This window comes from Mastigoproctus giganteus, chromosome 5, assembly GCF_048544385.1.
Source record: "Mastigoproctus giganteus isolate SK-2022 chromosome 5, ASM4854438v1, whole genome shotgun sequence".
NCBI lineage: Eukaryota > Metazoa > Arthropoda > Arachnida > Uropygi > Thelyphonidae > Mastigoproctus > Mastigoproctus giganteus.
Window position 1 is genome coordinate 150,588,915 of NC_143579.1, and position 23,370 is coordinate 150,612,284.

Consider the following 23,370-nt stretch of genomic DNA (forward strand, 5'->3'; position numbering starts at 1 on the left):
CAATATCATCAGATAAATGCCTACCTATATTATCCTTGCCCCCCCACCAAACTAGCAGGTTCCCTGAACCTTTAAGGTATCCTCAATAATAGTAGCAAAAAACTCTTGCACTACCTTTGTTTAAATGTATCCTGTCTCTATAAAACAGATTCCCTCTATCTACCTACAAGTGGGGCCAAGTTGATAGAAATTTCACTCCAAAAGCCTTGCAGAATCCTTCACTTCAAGTCTTGAGTAATAAGGCTTTTAGCAGATAATCCTTCCTATTGTGCCTGGGCAGAATTTCAGACACAGACATTGTGACCTAACTCACGGCATTTCTTCGGCAAGGTCCTATATCTGTCTAACAAATCGTCAGATCGTGTATGCATTAGTCCCCACATGAACAATAATATTTTCTTTACTTCCCCCTCAAAATCTGACAGTCTGTTGGTGACATCATTAATAGTTGCTCCCAGCAGACATACCCTGGTTCTAGTCCACCTATCCTTATTACAAAAAATATTTCCCGTTTCCCTGACATTGGAGTCGCCTAATAAAACAAAGTCCTTTTGAACCAGAATAGTTTACACTTGGTTATTTTGCTCTGGGCCCGAATCGGGAGTGCATCACTTGGTGAACTTACTAGAGTCTTGAGTCCTTGACAAGCTGCCAGAAATACTATTCTCGAGGGCAAGCACCTGTTTTTTTCAGTGACTCAAATTGTTCTAGCAATGCACCAAATTTTAACTTAAGATTGGTGCACTCCTATTGCATACATTCTCAATAGGATTGAGATCAGGTACATGTTGGGGGCAAGGGAAAGTGGTGGAAATCAGTGTAACGTTCTCCACACTACTCTTGCACAATTCTGACAATGCACTGTTGCATTTTCAACAATGAAGTGACCACCACCTTTGGGATAAAAGCGTAACACTGCAAGGTGCCGTAGATCTGATACCATAAAGTCATTTAGCTCTCTGATAGAATTTGATAACCTTCTGACATCCACCGTAGAACTGGTGGATGTCAGAGGCTGCAACGTACCTATTCAGTTCGTCAACAAACGAGCAAAACATATCATACCAATGTGATTCATCCTCATTCTTCTGGTATTTACCTAAGTCTTTGCATTCTTTGTCAGAGACATCTCATAATCTGCTTTAGCCTGCCTCTGACTTGATTGCAAACTAGTTCATATGTACTGTGGGCTTCTGTATTGCTTGATAATTTATACAAGTGACCCCTGCTTAACACTGATAATTCATTCCCAAAAAACAGAGTGATAAGTAAATCCGAGGTAAGTGAGCGCCGCATTCCCGTAATGTAACATATGTATTTGTGAGTCACAGTCTATGCCATAGGATATTTCCTAATCAATAAAAAACGGTAGCAAAAAGACAAATGTCGGTCAAAATATTTAATATTAAAAATTTGTAAATATAAAATATTCTCCATTACATACATATATAATTATGTGGTAAGTAACTACATTACACATCAAAATTAAACTTAAAATCATGAATTTATTAATCCAATGGTCCTGGGCTGTCGAGTTTTTGTTACTTTGGTCGATTTTGGATTGTACTTTGGCCGTCTTCCCAGAAAACTAAAAGGGGTTTTACTTTAAAATCCCCGCAGCATTACCACCTAACAATAAAGTCAACCAATCCTTTGCCACTTTTGAAGCCTGGCATGTCTTTTCTTCTTCTTTTGATATGAAACTTCTTTTAAGCATTCGTTTTCAAAAAAAAGTCCTGTTTCATCTATATTAAAAACAAGTTTTTAATATAGATGAAACACCACTCTTCAATGATTTTTAGAAGTTCTTTTTGGAAAGTTTTAGCTCCTTCTTGATCTGCTTGTGGCTTCTCCCTGGATTTTAAATCAATCTTACCAGCCTTTACTAGATTTAAATGGGTCCACATTTTTTTTAAAGGCAAGCTTTCTTCAGATCATCATATAGGCTAATCACTTGTTCTTTAATAATATTTAACTTAACAGAATTGTGCGTTGGATATTAACTTCAATAAAATTATTTAGAAGTCTCTCCATTTCAAAAAGGATAGGTGCAGGACCAGGGTATGTCTGCCAGGGGCAAAGGTTGATGACGTTGTAGAGCAGATATCATCTTTTAAGGGCACAAAAGGTAACATAGTTGTACACGTTGGCACTAATGATATTAAGAGTAGGAGACCGGCGGAATTGCTTAACAAGTACAGGTCACTGTTGAAAAAAAGCCGTGAAATAGGGTTGCATTTGAAAGTGTCTGCAATTCTGCCAAGACACGATAGGAGGGAGTATATGATGAGAGCCTTGTCGATCAATTCAGCCCTGGAAAGATTGTGCAAGGCTCAAGGGGTAGAATTTTTTTCAGCCTGGACTGTACTTGTTAACAGGAGAGACTGCTTCTACAGGGATGGGATACACTTAAATAAAAAGGGTGCAAGAATATTTGCTGATGCTATCGAGGCAGTGTTAGGTGGGTCGGAAAACCGCTAGCTTGGGGGGGAGACAAAGACGAATAGATTAACAGTAGCCACTGGCAGAGGTGAAAGAGATTCTTGCACTGCTTCTATTGGAATGAGCAGAAGCCTGAAAAACAAGATGCATGATATTTCAGAGACTGCCGGGAGTCATTGCGGTACAAGTAAACATATGGGTCGTGTTAGGGTAGCTAAGAATAGAAATAGGTGCATGTATACCTGCGTGTACACCAATGCTAGGAGTTTAGTAAATAAATTTGATGAATTTGAGGTATTGCTCAAAACATCAAAGGCTGATATTGTTGGGATATCAGAGACGTGGTGTCACACAGATATAAGGAATGCAGAACTGGAATTTGGGGAGTACAACGTCTACAGAAAAGATAGACTGGATAGGAAGGGAGGAGGGGTTATGCTATTAGTTAAGAAATACATAAAATCCAAGGAAGTGAAGCCAGTGGACATCGCTGGACAGTGCAGTGTCGAGTCAGTTTGGTATGACATAAGCACTGGGAGATCAAAATTGAGAGTAGGAGTGTGCTATAGGCCTAATGACTCTGATGAGTATAATAAGAAACTGTACAGGGAAATAGTGGGCCAGTAAATCAGAGTCTTATAATGGGAGATTTTAATTTCCCAGATATTGACTGGAATTTGGGGGCTGGTCACTCACACACTAGCAAGGCTTTTGTGGATTTATTGGATGATTGTTTTCTACATCAGCATGTTCGGGAGGCAACTAGAGGGAGGAATACTCTTGATCAGCAGTGATTCTTCATGCATTAGGAATCTGCAGATAAATGAACCACTAGGTGGCAGTGATCACAGTGTGCTGAAGTGGGATTTACTCAAAGAGGTAACTACCATTAGGGGTAAAGGGAAGGGTTATTGCTTTCGTAAAGGCAACTATGATGGACTGAGACAGTATTTAAATTCTATAGAGTGGGACCAACTGATGATGTTACCAACAGCAAATGCAAAATGGGAAGCATTCAAAGAACTTATCTTGGAAGCTACTAGGCTTTACATACCAACTAAGAAATATTGTTCAAGGTTTAGGCCTAAATGGATGTCAGATGAACTGATGAGGCATATGGCAGAGAAGAAACATGCATGGGATACATACGACACAGAAGCCTATGATAGATACAAGTTGATCTGTAACCAAGTTACAAAGGAGGTTAGGCAGGCAAAGGCAGATTACGAGAAATCTTTGGCAAGGGATGCAAAGAAAAACAGCAAAGAGTTCTTTACTCTTTAGAGTTCTTTACTTCTAGTAAACTCTAGAAGGAAGGGGATGAATCAGATTGGTCCACTTGATATCGATGGGTCAACTGTTGATGATCCTGCTCAGGTAGCTAACAAACTAAATGAATATTTTGCATCGACATCCACACATGAGGAGTTATTTAGCGAGGGGAAAGCCAGAGCCGTTTAACATTAAAGCCTTGAAATGCAAGGTTACACGAGGATCCCCAGCAGGCCTTGAAATGTACACTCCTTCCTATCACGTCTGGTGCAAACACTTTCAATTTCATTCTTAACTCAGGACTATATATTGTGTTTTAAAAATCCAGTTAAAGGATTAGTGTGTTTTAACAATTATATTATTTTGCAGAAACCTCTATATGTCCATCCTTGCAGAGTAAATGTCTTATGTTTAAGGATAATACAAGATTTAATTTTAAATTCTAATTTAAAACTGTTACCTACAGAATTGGATTCATGTCATGTATTAACTTCTTTTTGTACATAATTTTATATAACACAAAAAATATTTGTTGGGCTTATTTGGGGAATAATTGTACCAAATGTCCATTGCATACCTATAAACTAATTAAAATACCTCATATCATAAAGCACTGTCTTAGATCCTTACTGGATAGTGTTAAATGAAATCTACCGTATTTCCCCATGTATAAGACACCTTTTTTCGAAAAATTTGGGGTATAAAAACTGGGTGCGTCTTATACAGTGGTTGTAGATTTTTTTTACTTAAATTTCCCACTTTTTCGGGCTTGCCGTCTTTGCGCTCATTGTTTCGCACTTGTTACCAGTATATTAGGTTACGTTTTGCCATGTTCTGCCCAGAAATGGCTCGGAAAAGCTTTTCGTACAGTGCTGAATTCAAGTTAAAAGTGATCCAGTTTGCAAAAGTCAATGGAAATCGTGCTGCAGAACGTAAGTTTGGTCCTCCTCCAACTGAGAAAATCCGAGACTGGCTATGGGTAGAAGAAACCCTACTGAAAAGGCCACGGCAGAAGAAGGCCATTAGAGGCAAGTAAGCAAAATGACCTGATTTAGAGAGGGAATTGAAGATATGAATTGAGGAGCAAAGGGCAATTGGAATTCATGTGTCCACAAAGATGGTTCAGCATGAGGCAAGAATTGCTGATGAAAAAGAAGTTACTGATTTCAAAGGAGGTGCTTCAGGTTCATGAAATGGAATGGACTAAGCATGCATACACGCACCAGACTTGCCCAAAAGATGCCTGAAAGCTATGAGCAGAAGGTCCTTGAATTTCATTGTTTTGTCATTGTCGTTTTGTCGGAAGACAGCAGTCTGAGTTGGGACAGACTGCAAATATGGACAAAGTCCCCCTTCAATTTGATGTCCCAAGTAGCAGAACTGTTGATAAGAAGGGGGTGAAAACTGTAACTGTGAAGACAAGTGGACATGAAAAGAGCCATTATATAGTTCTATCTTGTTATGCCGACGGAACAAAGCTGCCTCCTATGCTGATTTTCAAATGCAAAACAATGCCAAAAGAAGACATTCCTCGAGGAGTGATTGTCCACGTTCATGACAAGGGTTGGATGGATCAGGATGGGATGAAGATCTGGTTTGTGAAAGTTTGGAGCAGGAGACCAGGTGGTCTCTTATGCAAACCAGTCCAAACCTGAGGGCACACATAACAAAAAATACAAAGAAGATTGCTACCGAGCAAAAAACAAAACTTGACGCCATACCTGGAGGCTTGACATTCCAGCTCCAACCACTTGATGTCAGTATTAACAAACCCTTCAAAGCTGCCATGAGAGACAAATGGAACCATTGGATGAAGTCTTCTGGGGATAATTTGACACCAGCAGGAAGAGTGAAGAAACCAACTATAGGAGAAGTTTGTACCTGGGTGAAAAGATTCTGGGATAAGACTGAGATTGTTGTCAAGTCACTTAAGAAGTGTGGCATTTCAAATGCCATAGATGGAACTGAGGATGAGGCAACATATGAAGACAGTGATTCGTCATCAGACACAGATAAGGACAAGCTAATGGATGGGAATTTTGACAGTGATGAGTTGTATGAATTTTATGATGAATAAAACTTGAGTTCAATAACTTTATGTAATACATTTTTTTTTTTTCAAATTTCGGGCCCCAAAATTAAGGTGCATCTTATACATGGGAAAATATGGTACTTCAAATTTAATCAATATTTTCCTTTTGTTTTTATGAAAATGAAAGATGTAAAATACACAATATTTTAAAATTAATTTTTTTATTAAAATTTAAACAGTACATACAATATGTATTGCAATACATTTAAGATGAAATGTTGGCACTGTTCAAGTAGAATTCAGTAAACCCAAAAATGTTTCCAGAAATTAAAAAGAAACTAGGACACCAAAAGATGGTGTCCTAGTTTCTACATCCAAAGAAAGGAGTCAAAGAATTAGATGAAAATCTTAATCAGTTATGCACAATTGGTAAGGATTTTGGACTAAAGATGAATATGGCTAAAACAAAAGTAATGATAAACAAGCATGCCACAGAAAGGGAAATAATGATTGAAGAAGCAGAAATTGAAAAGATGGAGTCATACTTATCTGGGACAAGTTATTAGCTGTAATAATTATAAATGGCTGGAAGTCAAGAGAAGAATAAATTTTGGATGGATAGCATTCAGGAAATATAGTCACATACTGAAGAGTAGGTGACTATATTTCCTGAATTTCCTATATTTCAGACAAACTGGGATATTCAATCCCAGTTTGTCTGAAACGTAAAATAATGAACCAATGTATACTCCCCACCATGATTTATGAAAGTGAAACTTGGGCACTCACCAAAAAGAATGGAAGAGAAGCTGAGAACTACACAGCAAAGAATGGAACGAATTATATTGGGAATCAGACTGTTAGATAAGAAGAGAAACACATGGATTAGGCAGCAAACTCAAGTAAAGGACATTCTTATCAAAACTAAATAACTAAAATGGTCTTGGGCAGGACAAATCGCTCGAAGACATGATGACCGATGGACTAGGAAAATAACAGAATAGTACCCAAGAGGAGCTAGAAGAAAACCTGGAAGACAAAGGCGGAGATGGATAGATGAAATTCATGAGTTTTTGGGAAGTAAATGGATGGCCAGTGCTCAAAACAGAAGGAACTGGAAAGTTGCTGGAGAGGCCTTCATCCTGCAGTGAATTGAAAATGGCTGATGATGATAATTACATATCTCCAGCCAATGGAGACCTCCCTGAATCCAAAGATGCTCGCATTATTACATCAAGGGTTTGCAATACTTCCTTTGCTGCCTCCCTTAATAAAATTGGATAGATCTCAACCTTTCTTTTATGTGTAGCTTCAAGTTCTCTTCCACTCAGTTATCACAACATTATTCAATTCACTCTTAGAGTTTAATAAACATAAGCAATCCCTTCCCTAAAAAATTCTTCATTAGCATTAGCAGAGGCATATGATGCAAGAAAGCAAGGTTATGCAGCATCAGCCAAACCTCCCATTTCACACCTCCGTTCGTCCGAAATACCTGTCCAGCTGAGTCTTAAATTTATTTAGGCTATCAACTTCCACAACAAGGGATGGAAGTCTGTTCCACCAACCAACTACCCGTTGGCTAAAGGCAAATTTCCGCACATCTATCCTACATCTGTCTTTCCTCAATTTGAATTTATGCCCTCTCAGACGATTATTCTGAGCAAGAGGAAGAATCCCATCAGCATTGAGCATACTCAAACCATTCAAGGCTTTATACACCTCTATCAGATCATCTTGCCAGTGCCTAGTCTCCAGACACTGTAATTTGCAAAACTTAAGCCTTTCTTCGTAAGACCAACCCTTTGTTCCATTCACTAATCTTGTTACCCTTCTCTGTACTCGTCCCAGCAGCTCTACATCCTTCTTGAAATGAGGCCTCCAGACCAGTATACAGTACTCAAGGTGTGGCCTGATCATTGCCTTATACAAGGGATTAATCACCTCCTTATCCCTGCTAAAAAAATTCCTGTATATCATTGACAAGACACCATGAGCTACTCTTGCAGCCTGTCTGCACTGCTCAGAAAACTTCATATCTGCCTGCACAATATACCCCCAGATCCTTTTCATTCTCTACCACTGTCAGTGTAGTACCACAGAGTTGATACGTTGCTCTGGGGTTACTGCTTCCAATATGTAGTACTTTACATTTGTCAATGTTAAACTTCATTTGCCACCTCTCAGCCCATCTGCTCAACCTTTCCAGATCCTGTTGCAGCAGCATAGCATTAATACCGAATAGGTATTTTGCATCTACATTCATAAATGAATGTAGATGCAAAATACCTACCTAGTTTGTCAGCAACCTGAGCAACAGCAGCAGCATCATCATCAACAGTTTGGCTATCAACATCAAGTGGGCCAATGTGATTCAATCCCTTCCTTCTACTGTTAATATAAGCAGTCATTGCTGCTTATATCAACAATTGCTTGACATCCTTTGTGACTTGATTGCAGACTGATTTATATCTAATATAGGCTTCTGTATCATCTGATATTTTATATGCATCCCACACATTTTTCTTCTCTGCCATAAGTCTCCCAGTTCATCTGACATTCATTGAGATCTCGACCTTTAACACTTTCTTGGTTGGTATGAAAGCATAGCAGCTTCTACAATTACTTCCCTGAATACTTCCCACTTAAAATTTTCTGTTGGAATCATCACCAGTTTGTACCAGGGAATTTATAAAAAGTAGTTACATCTTTAAGTAAATTTAGATATGTGATCACTGCTACACAGCAAGTCTTTTAGCTAAAGATTAAAATAAATTTTCTGTTTATACTCCGGCACGACAACCAAGTCAGTAGAGTTTACAATAAATCGTCAATACAAATATTTATCGTATTTAGTAGTCACGGGCTTGAACCCCGGTCCACTCAAGGAACACGTGCTATGCACTCTCGCTCCTGACCACTGGGCTACGTCTTAATGCATAAAGAATCACTGCTGATAATCAGATCAAGAATACTGCTTCCTCCTGTTGCCTCACTAACATGCTGCTGTAGTAGTCATCCAATAAATCCATAAAAGTCTTACTAGTGTGCGGGTGGTCAATCCACAAGTTACATTCAATATCTGGAAATGTTAAAATCGCCCATTATACGACATTCTGATTTACTGACTCACTATTTCTATGTATACTGTTTGTTATACTCATTAGGATTAGTAGAGGCATACGATGCAAGAAAAGCTTATGCAGCATCAGCCAAAAAAATAAATAAAAAACCCTCCCATTTCACCCCCTCCATTCGTTCCAAATGCCTGTCCACCTCTGCCTTAAATTTATTTAAGATATCAACTTCCACAACAAAAGATGGAAGTCTGTTCCACCAATCAACTACTCACTGGCTAAAGACAAATTTCTGCACATCATTCTACAAATGTCTTTTCTCAATTTGAATCTTAACTCCTCAGATTCTTAATCTGAGCAAGAGGAAGAATCCCATTAGCATTCAGCTTGCTCATACCATTCAAGGCCTTATACACCTCAATCAGATCACCTTGCAGGTGCCTAATCTCCAGGCACTGCAATTTGCAGAACTTAAACCTTTCTTTGTAAGAGCACCCCTTTGTTCCCCTCACCAATCTTGCTCCCCTTCTTTGTACTTCTTCGAGCAACTCTACATCCTTCCTAAAATGAGGCCTCCAGACCTTTACACAGTACTCTAGGTATGGCCTGACCATTGCCTTGTATAACAGGATAATCACCTCCCTATCACTGCTAGCAAAATTCCTACATTATCATTGACAAGACTCCATGACCTGCCATGGCAGTCCATCTGCACTGCTCAGCAAACTTCATATCTGACTGAACAATTAACCTGTATTTTTCACTTTCCTGAGAGTAGTACCACACAGTTGGTACGTTTCTCTTGGATTATTGCTACCCATATGCAGTACTTTGCATTTATCAATGTTAAACTTCAAGTTGCCACTTCTCAGCCCACTGGCGCAACTTATCTAGATCCAGATGGAGTAGCATATTGTCTTTACTGTCGTTAACACCCAGCCAACCTTTGTATCATCTGCAAACTTGGATACCGAACCCTGGGGAACTTCACTAATAACATTTGTCCACAAACAGCAGTGTCCATTGATTAACACTCTCTGTCATCTCCCACTCAACCATCCCTTTATCCATTGTAGCAACTTACCCTTAATGTCATACCTCTGATCACTGTCATTAGGCCTATAATTATTCCCAGTGCTCTTTTAATAATTTGTATAATCCCTTTATAAATTTATTCAAACAAACACTTTCAAAACACCAGGTGGAAGTATATTCCGACAATGAATTACTCTGGCTGAAATCAAATTCGCGCACATCTATCCTGCAACCCAACTTCTTGTGAATGTGTGTGCCATCCGCGAAAGAGCATACAAAGTAATTTATAAAATCAGAATAACACAGAATATACCAATTACATTAGCTATAATAAACTTACAGGTTCGTCACCCATGTTAAGATCACTACAGGTCCTAAACCGTGCCAAACGGCGAATTAATAAAACCTTAACAATAAAAAGCCCACAAGCTCTTCTTCCGACGGTGAGCAAAGTACACAGAGCTAGAAACTTTTGTTCGAGATCTTGGAGAACTGTGATACCGCCCTCTACTTCTCAAAATCAAATAACTGTCACAAGTTATTTGAAATATTATTCAAGTAGCCTACCCATACACTACCAACTACACAGGTGCTTAAAAGTTCAGGAAAAAATCACTAAAATTCTCATACATACTGACAGGATCAAAATGAAGAGACAGAATGAATGAAGAGATATCGCCTCCTTTTGAGCACCAAGAGACCTCACTTAGAGCTTAGATCAAAAAATTTAGAAAAAATTAAAATTAATTAAAATTATTCTAAATATTTCATTCATACATATAAGTCGTGTATTTATTATTTTGTTGTTTGTGACTTCAAATTTTTGTGCTCATCAAGGAAAGTTTTGTCTGACTGTGGCATAGTGTTTTTGTGGAAAGTGCCCGGTGGTTTCCCACGTTTGGAACTTTGTGAAACAGTACAAAATGTATAAAAAGCCAGAAAAAGTGTGTTGTCTTGTTTGTGTAAATAGTGTTATGTTCTGTTGTTGTTTGTAATAGTAATAGTGGCATGTGCTGCAAGAAAGCAAGTGTATAAGCTTATGTAGAATCAGCCAAAAAAAAAAATCACGCACCCATTCCCTCTAAAAGTTTGTCCAGTTCCTCCTTCAATTTTTTTAAGCTATCAACTTCCATAACGAAAGATGAAAGTTTGTTCCAGCAATTAACCACCCATTGGCTAAAGGCAAATTTCCGCGCATCTGTTCTACAGCTATCATTCCTCAATTTGAATTTATATCCCCTTAAGTTCTTAGTCTGAGCAAGTGGAAGAATCCCATCAGAATTCAGCGCACTCAACCCATTCAAGGCCTTATACACCTCAATCAAATCAGGGGCCTAGTCTCCAGCCGCTGCAATTTGCAGAACTTCAGCCTCTCCTGGTAAGAGGGCCTCTTCATTCCCCTCACCAATCTTGTTGCCCTTCTCTGTACATGCCCAAGCAAATCTACATCCTTCCTAAAATGATGCCTCCAGACATGCACACACTACTCGAGGCGTGGCCTAACCATTGCCTGTATATAATTGACAAAACTGCGATCTGCCCTGGCAGCCTGTCTGCATTGCTCAGAAAATTCATATCTGATTGCACAATTACTCCCAGGTCTTTTTCATTTTCTACCGCCCTAAGTGTAGTACCACACAGTTCGTACATTCATCTGGGGTTACTTCTACCAATATGCGGTACTTTGCATTTGTTAAACTTCAGTTGCCCCTTCTCTGCCCATCTACAGGGTCCTACATTGACAGCCCCCACCACTGGAGGTGAGCCAGGCTGCCCATCCTACTCTGGCTAGCCTCCAGCGGGGTTACTTCAGCTTCCGAATTAAAAAAAGAAAAGAAAAAAGAGTGAGTAGAGAAATAGAAAAGAAAGGTGGTGTCAGAATGTATTTAAACAGGATGAGTATGGGAGGAGACTAGCCCATAGAAAACAGATGCTCTCGTGGGAGCACCATATGAGGACCACATGACAGGTGTATACTCTACCCGAGAAGTGGGTTAGCAGTTAATCCCAGCCTGGAAGGAATTAGCAGTTTATTTACCCGGAAAGTGGCCAGCAGCTGAAATTACCCCAGAAGGGGTTACTTATTATCATCAGCATATAGTGCAAGGAAGCCTGAGGCTTTTGCTGCACAAGCCAAAAAAATTTTGTGAATTACCCAGTGAGAATCAGAAGTAGAAGGGAATCACCAAGAAAGAGAAGAATGATAATATCCAGCTCAGGACACTGGATGTGCCAAGCCCATACTCACCAGATGTGACCCCTGGGGTAACTCGTATGCCCTCGTGGGTAGCACAGTTGGTAAGATTGCTGTACTCCCCACAACGGGTGGAAAAGACCTGAGATTGAGTCCAGTTAATGATAGGAGGAATTTTTATGGGCCATTTTCACAACGTGGCTGATTTAATGGGTCTCAGGCGAGGGTACTATGGATTTTTCTCCCGGAAACCGATTTTTCGTGCAGCAATCTGAAAATCGACCCCAGAACACACGCAATTTACAGACAATATATACAAAGTAATATGGCCTTATGCTCCATAAACCGAACAACAATCTGGGCAATCTGTTACTCGCATCCTACCCCAGCTGTGGTAAGTAAATGGGGTTTGTCACACTCTGTTTGGATGGTGAACAAGATGTCCATCCACGTGCCAGAGGAATGTCAGCAGGATGGGGTTGGGAAGACATGAACCACACTCTGAAGTGTCAACAAGTTTAATTAAGAGGTAATGTGGTCTCAGAGTTTTTGGTCTATATATGGTCAATAAATAGCCACAGAACTTGATTCATGTTTGCACTTTGGATATTTCTCAGGTGGGTAGTTTGTCTCCATTGAAAATCAGATTGAGTCCACTTTGTAAAGGTTCTGCAGTAGTAGTGTTCTACTTTGAGGAATAGTTACTCAAAATTTCGTGGGTTATCTTCGATGCTGGTGATAAGGGTGATCCGGTATTCGTCGTAATCAGGATGGAAGTACACGTCGTGCTCCAAGATCTCATCTTCGCCAAAAGTGCAAGAGCTATTAACTTATGTCTAAAGGGTCGATGACCAAAAAGGAGAAACAATACCTGGAGAGCTGGGACATACCAGGCAGGAGGCTTTAGGCTAAAAAGCAACACCAAATTGCTGGATCATAGCAAACTATTAGCAGGAAAATTATCCTGTATATCCAAAGTAATCCAAGTGCTCTTCTCTTGAGAGCCCAAGCCACACTGCTGATTGATCGGGGAAATCATAATTGTATACTTTATCTTAGTGGATAAATGTATCAGATGTGGGTAAAATGTCTGCTTCATATCTATTAATATGCCAAGATATTTGACTTCTGAGTATAATCTGATTGGGACATATTTATCGTGATTATTGGTAGTCTTCTAAGTTGGAAAGATCCCTTTAAGAGAATCGATTTGGATTTCTCCCCAAAAATAAGCAGTCGATGCAGATTGTTCTAGTCCATTGCTGTAGTTTGTTTAGTGCCTGGTTGCTGTGGAATTCAAGCTGAACCCTTGAAAAAGTCATGGTGAGCAACTAGTATCAGGTCCCTGGTACAGGTTGCTCACGATGGCCATTCTTGCCCATCGTGAAAAGAAAAGGCGAAGGATGTCACGCACTAGAAATCCTGTCGAAGGAACTTTTCCACGACAATGGATCAGAAGAACCCAGGACCGAGCCCTGGGGGAAATTCCGAATAACAGGCCTAGAGTGTCAGTCAAACCTAGCAGCTAAGGTTACTAATCTGTGGGTAGTAGAAGTGAGTTAGTATTTATTGTCTGGTGGAACCGAAGGTCTCACCCAACTCTGCGAAGTAACTCTGTTATGCATACAGTCCTAGTGATATAGTATTTGGGGCAAGACGCTACCTGTGGTTCCACACAGCTGTAACATTAGTACTCTTGTAAAGAAAAATACTCTGTAAAAGCCAACAGTTTGCATGTAGTGTGTGATTTTTGTGTAGAGTTCAGTTATGTTCTGTTGTTTTTTGCTGGATACCTGGCCACTAGGACTGTGGTGGAAGTCCATGTTGCCATACACACCACTAGGTGAAACAGGAATTAGACATTGGTAATCTGCCTGACATCAGGCAGGGACGTCGGAGCTTGAGCTTCATGAATGAAGACCAATTTATGTATTTAAAAAAAGAGTAGTATACAAACCATGCAAAGAAGGGTGGGTAAAAGTAAGAATAATTGTAGGGTGTAGAGGAAGGCATCTCCAGCTAACATTGTAGGGGCATACCTTCCACCAGGCGAGGGACAGGAAGATTCACTAGTGACAGGGAGAACCCCCTAATGATAGAGATGAAAATTACACATCAAGTTTGCTGTGTAGATCGTTGTGACATGAATGGGCTGAGTTAGGCGGTATCAGGCATTGAGAGCAAGGTTTTTTCCCCAAAGAAATTGGGGTTCTTTATATCCAGCAAAAAAGAGGCAAATCAACCAGAGATCACATACAATTTACAGATACAAATACGGCTTTATGTATTAAATTACAGGTAACCCTAATATAATTATTTATAATAACTTGTGGCATGAATGGTCAGAGCCTGTGGCCACATCATATTATCCAATCAAATTGGTCAGACAAGACTTCCCCTTAACAAACCCATGCTGTGTTCAAAGTATAATTGAAGTCTTGTCCAGATGATCCTACAGTGCTTCTTTAACCAGTGCTTCCATTAATTTTCCATGATGTTCTTCCAGTGCTTCCATGATGTTCAGTTTGGCAATTACATTTTTCTTTATGTTCTCAACATCTTGAAATTTCTTTCCTTTAAGGGTAAGTTTCACCTTGGGAAAGAGGAAGAAGTGCATTGTGCTAGATGGAGAGAGTAGGATGGATGGCTGATCTGTACAGTGCCATTTCATCAGAAATGTCTTCACAACAAATGCACAATGGGCGAGGGAATTGTTGTGCAACAAGAATCAACTGCCTTTCTTCCAATTGTGGCCTCGTCCGTGAAATGTGTTTCAATAATCTTTGAAGCACCTGTATAGAATGCAGCACTGACTCTCTCCTCATCAGGTACTAATTCCTTGTGAATCTCATTCTGTTTGTTGAAAAATATGTTCATCATCGTCTTGATATTGAACTTCTGTAAACCAAACATTTTGGGTCTTGATGCTGATTTTGAAGTCCACTGCAAAATCTGATGCTTTGTCTCTTGGTCGTACTGAAACACCCCATACTCATCTGCAATAACAATACAGTTGAGGAAGTTAGGATGTCTTAACAAATATGGATGAAGATTTTGTACAATTATGCTCTTTGTTGCTTCTGCTCATTGGTGAGGCAGTGTGGCACAAATTTTGCACAGACCTTCCTTTTTACTAAATCTTCATGCAGAATTTGAAGTATTGCCTCTTTATTCATATCCATCTCATCAGTCATCATTCTGAGGGTTCAAAATGATCTCTTGCCACAATTTTCTAAACTTTTGCAACTCTGTCCCCATTTCGAGAGGTTGATGGAAGCCAACTTCTTGGGTCATTGCAAATGTCCTCACATTCATCTTTAAATCGCATATACCATTCAAACACACTAGTACAACTCAATGTTTCCTCACCATAATCAGTTTTTAACATTTAATACGTTTCTTTTGCAGATTTCTCAGTTTAAAACAAAATTTAATATTCATTCATTGCTCCATTGCCAAATCATGACAGGGAATAAAATTAATGTTACTAATGAAACTGGTTGTTACTTGCAATCTAACAGACTAACTGGCCAATCCACGCCCAGTAGGCTGACCGGTTGAGCTGCAACATACCACACTTCCATTTTTTTTCAAATTCATCAAACGTGATTGCAACAGCAGCAGTCTGGGTATTTTATTGCCACTCCTGATATAATTAGAAGCTTGTTAAAATATTTCCTTCACGTTCCAGTTTTGATTTTCTGCTTGCCTTAACAAGTAGGAGAGAGAGAGAGAGAGAGAGAGAGAGAGAAAATCTTTTTAAATCTATCAGTTTATGTTGCTAATGAAACAGAAATTCCATAAATTTCAGTGGTGTATTTAAACAGACACAATAAAAAAAAAAAAAATCTAAAACACTGATAGAAATCATTCTTAATAATAATCTTTATTCTTATTAACTTTTTTTCAACACAGATAGCACATTTATAAAAGTAAACTGAATTATACATTGGATCTAAAATGCTATTCTTAATTCAATTTTCTATACACACCTGCTTTCTTTTATTTATATAAAATAACTTTCCATATGGTCGCTCCATTCTTCGCTGTACAGAAAATAATTGAAAATTTGATGTAATCATTAAGAAAGCATGGTAAGTTTATAAACCAAAAAACATGATAATTGCAAGTGCTTGGGTAAAAGAGTAGTGCTTATGTGTAAAATTTTAATACAGTGGAATCTCGATGTACCAATGGCTGGTTATACTGGAGTATACTGGAGTATGTCCTGAAAGAGGGACATTAAAAAAATGCAGTTTTGGGCAAAATGTGAATTTCAAATAGGCACTAGAATAAGCCAACTTACATATCTTATGGAGTAGAACTAGCTACTGCAATGATTTCCACAGTACAGACTGCTGAGCTATTGTATTCTCTTCTGTGGTATATTTCCTCAATTAGATAATTAAATTTTTTATAAAGAACATAAATTTATGTCAAATAAACACGAAAAATCACATCAACTAAGTGAGGTACTTGATAGGTGGTAGACGGCGAAAATAAATCACTAAAAATCAAGTCACGAAATTTTCAAAATAATGAAATGGACAATATTTCTGGCTGCACAAATTGTAACTAAACGCCACTATTTCAAGGGTCCGCATTTTCGTTTTATATGGTTTTCAGGTTGCTTTTATTTTCACACAAACCATCCGTTGATAGTGTTTCACACAAACGGTCTAATTGTGACTAATTCGTTGTTTGTATATCGCAAACAAGATTGCAGGCCGCGAATAGGTTCGCCTGAATTGGTTCCTGACAGATGTATTACTTGTAATTATAAGGTGTCTCGCGGCTTTCAGGGGAATCTCAGCCACCAATTGAATCGTCAGCAGTTTTGCTTTATGGTTTTCCCATTCCTTTTTTTTTTTTTTTTTTTTTTTTTCACAGCAAGAGTCTACTTGTGGCTAATTCTTCCTTTGTATACCCGCAAAACGAGACGATTTGGTCGCAGCCTATAAACAATACATTTTACAACCTTTATATTATATATGAATCGGTACTATAATATTGCATGAATGAAGAGAAGCTGAGAGCCCGAAGGAGTTATCAGAAAAAATAATAAATAATTGATACACATGCAAAGAAGAATAACATTATTACAATACAGTACTTGATGTTTGATTATTATTATTATTATTATTATTATTATTATTATTATTATTTTAGTCATATGGTACAAGGAACCTTGAGGCTTATGCTGTACCAATCAACAAAAAAAAAAAAAAATTCTGAATTACCCCGAAAAAGAACAAGAGTAAGAAGTAGAAGGGAATCACCAAGAAAGAGAAAAATGATGATATCCAGCTCAGGACACTGGGTGTGCTGAGCTGTGTAACGCCGCCTTTTCTCTCCGTTATAGCGCGGGCATGCTACTGTAACTTTCACCTATATCCATACAACCTTCAAGCATGCTCAACACTAAAATGAACATCCAGAGAGTCGGGTTTTAATGTGCTCGTCTACCAGTTTGTATTAGGACATAAACCTCACGTGTTCTTCAATCTTATTCGTGGAATAAAATTGGCAACATCGGAGGGCGCTGTGTTCTCCACCCCGATTCTCTATTGACTTAATAGAGCCTCGAGAGTGGCCGCAAATAAAGGTTCTTTCTTAATTCGGATTCCGTGGTCCGTGTGTAACCAGAGAATGTCATGAGGCAAAATTAGCAAACAAACATGGTTTATTAAACAACAACATTACATAACAACATTACATATAAACATACAATAAACATAATATAACCGTATCTAGTATCCAGATAATTGTTAAGTTAGTTTAAGGGATATTTGGTTGGTACATTAAATCTGTGTATCTTCATGTAGTTAGGCAAACAACGATTCCTTTCCTTTAGATGATGACATAGATATTCTCCTATCTTAGTGTTAAATGAGTAGCAAAGGTAATTGCTGGGTAAATAATAGAACACAATATGGTATCATTGGATATTATTACTTTACTGTTACAATCACATCAAACACATCTTGAAGCTTACTTCAATGAGAAGAAAGGTGGGTATAATATGACATACTATCATATACAATTCTATTGATTAAAATGGGGTGAACTTACCGCAAAGTTCCGAGCCACGTCGGAGCGAGGACTTCACTACCTCCGGCATCATCTTATCTCGCTTCTACTCGGGGTAATACCGCTCTCTGCCTCTTTTCTCCTTACTGCTCTCGAATCAACTCGACTGCGACCACTGGACCACGGCAACTGGACAACTTTCTGATCAACGAACTGGACCACTCCCTCGACGACGACTAGACAACCTCTCCTTTGTTCTCAATCTCTATATATAAGTTTGTCCCCTTTCTGAATTCCCCTCTGAGATGCAGGTGTTCATTTGGACGGTCAGGCAAAAAGGGTTTTTGCTTGACACTTTTAGGACCTGACTCACCCAGGGACGATATTTATTAAGGGGCTTGCATATTCGTGCAGGGCTGCTTTGGAGAAGTTTATGTGACATTCACCTCTCCCCTTTTTAGCCTCCCCACTTCCAAACATTCCGCTGATACATGATTCAGCCGGCATCAGTAGTATGACTCTTACAGGGGCGACTTTTCTCACTTCAGAGTGTCTAATCTCACATTCTCTCTTTTGAAAACATGCGTCAGCCCACTGCCTGGGGAAAGATGACCACTCTCCACTAGCTGGCGGCACATGACGGGGGCGATACTGTTTCACTCGCGCGGCGTCACCTGCACACCACAGGGGGCAGCGACGCAACCTTCTCCGTTGGGGAGGGAGGAAGCTTTCACTTCTACAGGCCGTGGCAAAGTATTAGCGTTACAAAGCTTACTTATTCAGATAAGTCCAAGAGGTAAAATAAAGCTATTTTACACACCTTTACCCCACCAGAAGATTTTGCGCACGTGAAAAGTTAATTTCTCGTGCCCAAAATTATAAAGGGGTGTACGTACTCGTCGAATCGAGCATGGAGTTCTTGGACTAGGGTAAAAACACACATTTCTTCTCTTACATAATTGGGTTACTCTTTCTAATCTAAATAATATCTAAAATCAATTTATAATAACTTGTTATGTATTAAGATGGTTATCTCAGAATAATTAGTATCAAAGCAATACCGTTATATTGTTTTCACATAAATAATTAACACAATAAATGTTCACATGTTTTTGGGAGTCCAAATGTTCTTAGATGTATGTATGAATGTCTCATGAATGTCTCTTGAATTCACTATTTATACATTATCATGTTCACTGCATCACCTTCTTCTGTTTGTGACAGTTGATTCAGGCTAAGCACAGTCTGGTTGAAACTGTTTAACACTGGAACGGAAGTTCTTTGAAAGTTTCTTCTCCTGGTATGCTGAAGACGTAGTTGGTTTGTGACACTTGTCATTCGTTGTCATACAAAGTGGTGATACAACATGAAACAAAGGAACACAACATTAGTATCTGCCCTTATTTCTAATATAATTTGTCAAACACATACATACTTGTCATATATATTTGTTATTAAAGACACAACACATTACCATCAATATCTCAGAACAATCCATTATATACGTACTACCATCTAATAACTTGAAAAGTTATATATATTGATTAACTATCATATTGATTAAATATCATATTGATTAAAAAATACCTTCAGATATATTCTCAAGGTTTGATAGCGAAACACACAATAAATGCTTATGAAGGTTATATTATAAACGAAATAGGTAACATACTTGACCCATTTATAAAGCAATGATTTTAGAAAGTGCATAGTTGATAATGACAGGTGCTACAATGCTGCCAATTATCCATACAATTAATAACATAAACAATTATCTTAAAACCTACTTATCTATCTAAAAAAAAAAGTAATTTCCGCATACATATGATTATTTCTTTTTTTTTCATTATAATATATCTTATATTTTTTTTCTTTTTTTTTTTTTTTTTTTTTGATATACATATAAGACCATTTCATATATAGCTGGTCAATAATTAAATTTAAGCAATATTAGCAGTAAGTAATTAGTTATAAAATAGCCAAAAACACATATTAGTTACAATAGGATATGGTTATAGTCAATACACTCTGTTTGGAGAGAGGTTTTCTCCCCATTTTTTTTCTCAATCAATAAAAGATCCTCCTGGGATACTTCTTTTCATCAGTCTAAAGAAGGTCACTCCCACTATTCAGTTGAGCTGGTCTCACTACGCAGCTGGATCAGGCCCTCGGATTCTGCCCACTGAGTGAGGACACCGACCGAGTGGACCGCGCAAAACTTCTCTTGGTGACCCCAAGGACATCTAAATTGGTGGTTTCGAACCGCAGGGAGACGGTCTTGAGCAGGGCAGGAGAAGTCTTTAATGTTCAGGACGGTCTTGAAAACGAGAGACTCACGGAGAAGCCGTGCCTTTTCCGAACCATCTGTGAGAATCACAGGATAGCTTCTTAGGAGTTGGGTTAGCTGAGAATCAAACTCCGGGGAAAAGAGGGTTCCTGGCTGGAGAAGGAAAGCACCATCCTGACCATCTGCCGTAATGAAGGCAAGTTCTTCAACTGGCCCTGACTCCTGAATGTCTCGCGTAAAACGAGCGTCCAAAAATGCCCAATCTTTAAATGGCACTTCGAGCGTCTTGAAAGGGCGACTCGTAGTGGCAATCTGGGATGGGGTAAGCTTGATAAACGTCGGTCTGGCATCTTCAACGTGCTGCTCCGGGGTGTGACGGGGAAGACTACCTTCAAAGGAGCTGTCGTCTTCACGTCTCCTTTTTACTACACGCATTCTTGCCGCCTCATGTCTTCGGCAGTGCCTGGCAAGTTTTTCCGGCGTCAATACCAGCTGTGCCCTGGTATGGTCTTGGCAGGTTCTCCGAGAGGGGGGAGAGGGTGCTGCACCCCTCCAAAACCAATTTAAATGAGTGCCGAGGAAGATCCTCAAGCAACTCAACACATACCCCCATAATTTGGTTATTGCTGAAACTGTGAGTGGGAAGAAACAAAGAGAAATAGGTGTAAAATTAATCTCTGTTTTTTTTTTTCATTTATTCTCCTCACTCCTTCCTTTTAGACAAAAATTTGCTTCATTTGTACTTCTGTTCACCTCTTATGTTGGAATCAAGCAGGAGGACATTTGCTGTCATTTACTCTTCACATTCATACTATCCATTTACTGTTCACATTTTTAATCTTCTTTCATTCCTCTTCACACATAGAATTTTAATTTTTTTTTAACTAATATTATCCTTATTATTTATTATTATTTGCGAAAACAAGCTAAGCATGTCGAGACAATAAATGATCCTAATAAGGCCATAGAAAGGAGTATAATCGGTATTTTAATCCAAGAAATGAGGCCTCCATCCATTAATTGGTGGAACCACACTGTCCATGGCGACAGTCCCGATGCGTAACTTGCTATGTGTGAAACTTGTGAAAAGTTTGGGTGGTTTACTTGTAATGCTGGGTCTTCTAAACAGAATTCTATGTCCTTACAAGCTGTAATAGTTCGTGCGACTAGGCACAAGTTCTCATTATGACATTTAATATCGGTCTTGAATTGAATAGTGTATGTACTTGTTTCTTGAGTTAACTTAACTGATCTTGTGGCCACTAATATGTTTTGAAAGTTTACAGTAACTGTTCCAGAAAGACATGTCGAAAATGCTTGAAAAGTAAGTGTAGCCAGTGTATCACATGTAAAACATCCAATCGGTTTGGTAACCTCGTCAACAAACTTTGGACATACTGTGTGTGTTTCCAAGTAAAATTCGAATCCGAGAAACGACAAGTCTAAGGTTAATGGAGCTGATTGCAGCATTTTTGATGTGAGCCTACCAGAAGGTTCAACTTCTAGTTGATGAGAAACTTGCGTTTTGGGGAGCTTATTTATTTTGCTGGCTACCATTTGTTCTAAATAAGACTCGCTTTTTTGACAACGAACTTTCTCTTCATAGTATTGACACTGAATCATTTTGTCATCAAAAATAAAATGTTTCGACACACTATAATTCGCTTGAACGTCACCAATCTCTCCGTATTTTGGTCGAGATATTAAAGCTGCTTGGTCTAAGTAGGCTTCAGTACTATCACCAACTCTCAGTATTAAATGGTGTTCGAGAATGTCGGTGGGTTGATCAAAAGCTCCTAAAACTTGAATTTCAATGTTATTTCGTGTGATAGCGAAATTCTTTAATGACAACGTCTCAACAGTTGTATTAGCATGTGATTGTACTTCCACTATGTATCTACAAGTAACTCCTTCAATCTTTCAGACTTCATACACACGTGTGAAGTCGGGAACTAGCCAAACTCGATAGTGTAAACAGGGCTGGCTATCGATAATGAAACAATTCGAACCACTATCTCCTGCAATGCAATTTGTAATCCCTGGCCAACTCAAGGATTCCTTAGTCAATGCCTCAAAAAAAATATACATTCTAGCATACTCTTCTCATTAGTCAAAAACTGAAATAATTTTATTTATTTATTATTATTATTTTTTTTTTAATCCCTCCAAGCATCTCTGAGGAGACTTGACCAATTAAAACTCTTTTCACTGTCCTGTGAATCAACGCTTGATGCAAGTGGTCCAAGCATCCACTGTAATGTCCTTTCGGCACCACCTGGTGGTTCATTTTGTTCAGGACTACTAAGGTCTACAAGATTCTGCTCTTGAACTTCATCACTCGGCATCTCTACTTCAAGAATGGGATTACTCTGTCCTGTTTCCTCTCTTTCGCTGGGAAGTGATTCGGGAACTAACACTTCATTTTGTGGTGGGGAAGTGATAGTCACTACATGCGGAGTATGAGTCACTCGATTTCGGCTAAGCAAGTTGTATCCATGTGTCTGTGTTGGCACTTGGGTAGCTTCCACTGATTTATCAGCCAGAATATTTTTATTCCTACTTGGGAGATTCCTTAAGGGAATGGATACTGGCACAGTTGTAGGCTGAACTGGTCTTGTTATGGCCGGCCTGGGGTCTATTGGTGGGATTAAATCACAAGCTTCTACAACAGGTTCGTCAAATATCCAAGTTTCCTTAGGCACTGTCTCTGTACAAGTTTCTTCCACCGGTTCATTATCTTCAGCTTCTACTGTCTCTTCAACTCTCAGTTCAGGGAAAACTTTTCGATCAACTACCTTTGTCAATCGGTCCACATGCACTAATTGCTTGTCTCTTGGGTTGGACAGATTCTGAATCTCAAAATTTACTGGCGAAGTTTGGTTGGTTACACAGTAAGGACCTGTACTCAATCGAGCCAGTTTCTTTGTTGTGCCAACCTTTATTTTAGGAGTAAAAAGATAGACAAGACTTCCCACACGAATATTCTTGTCTACAGCTACTG

At 38.9% G+C, this 23,370-nt stretch overlaps 1 protein-coding gene across 1 annotated transcript in view; it reads right to left on the minus strand.

The window, feature by feature from the left end:
• The window catches only part of LOC150085766 (ran-specific GTPase-activating protein-like), a 130,125-nt gene extending 119,653 nt beyond the window's left edge, over positions 1-10,472 (minus strand). Inside the window, exon 1 of the mRNA XM_090373471.1 lies at positions 10,199-10,472. Coding sequence (XP_090229597.1) covers positions 10,199-10,213 — 15 coding nt within the window. The 5' untranslated portion in view covers positions 10,214-10,472. The remainder of the gene's footprint in view (positions 1-10,198) is intronic.
• Positions 10,473-23,370: the final 12,898 nt, after the last annotated feature.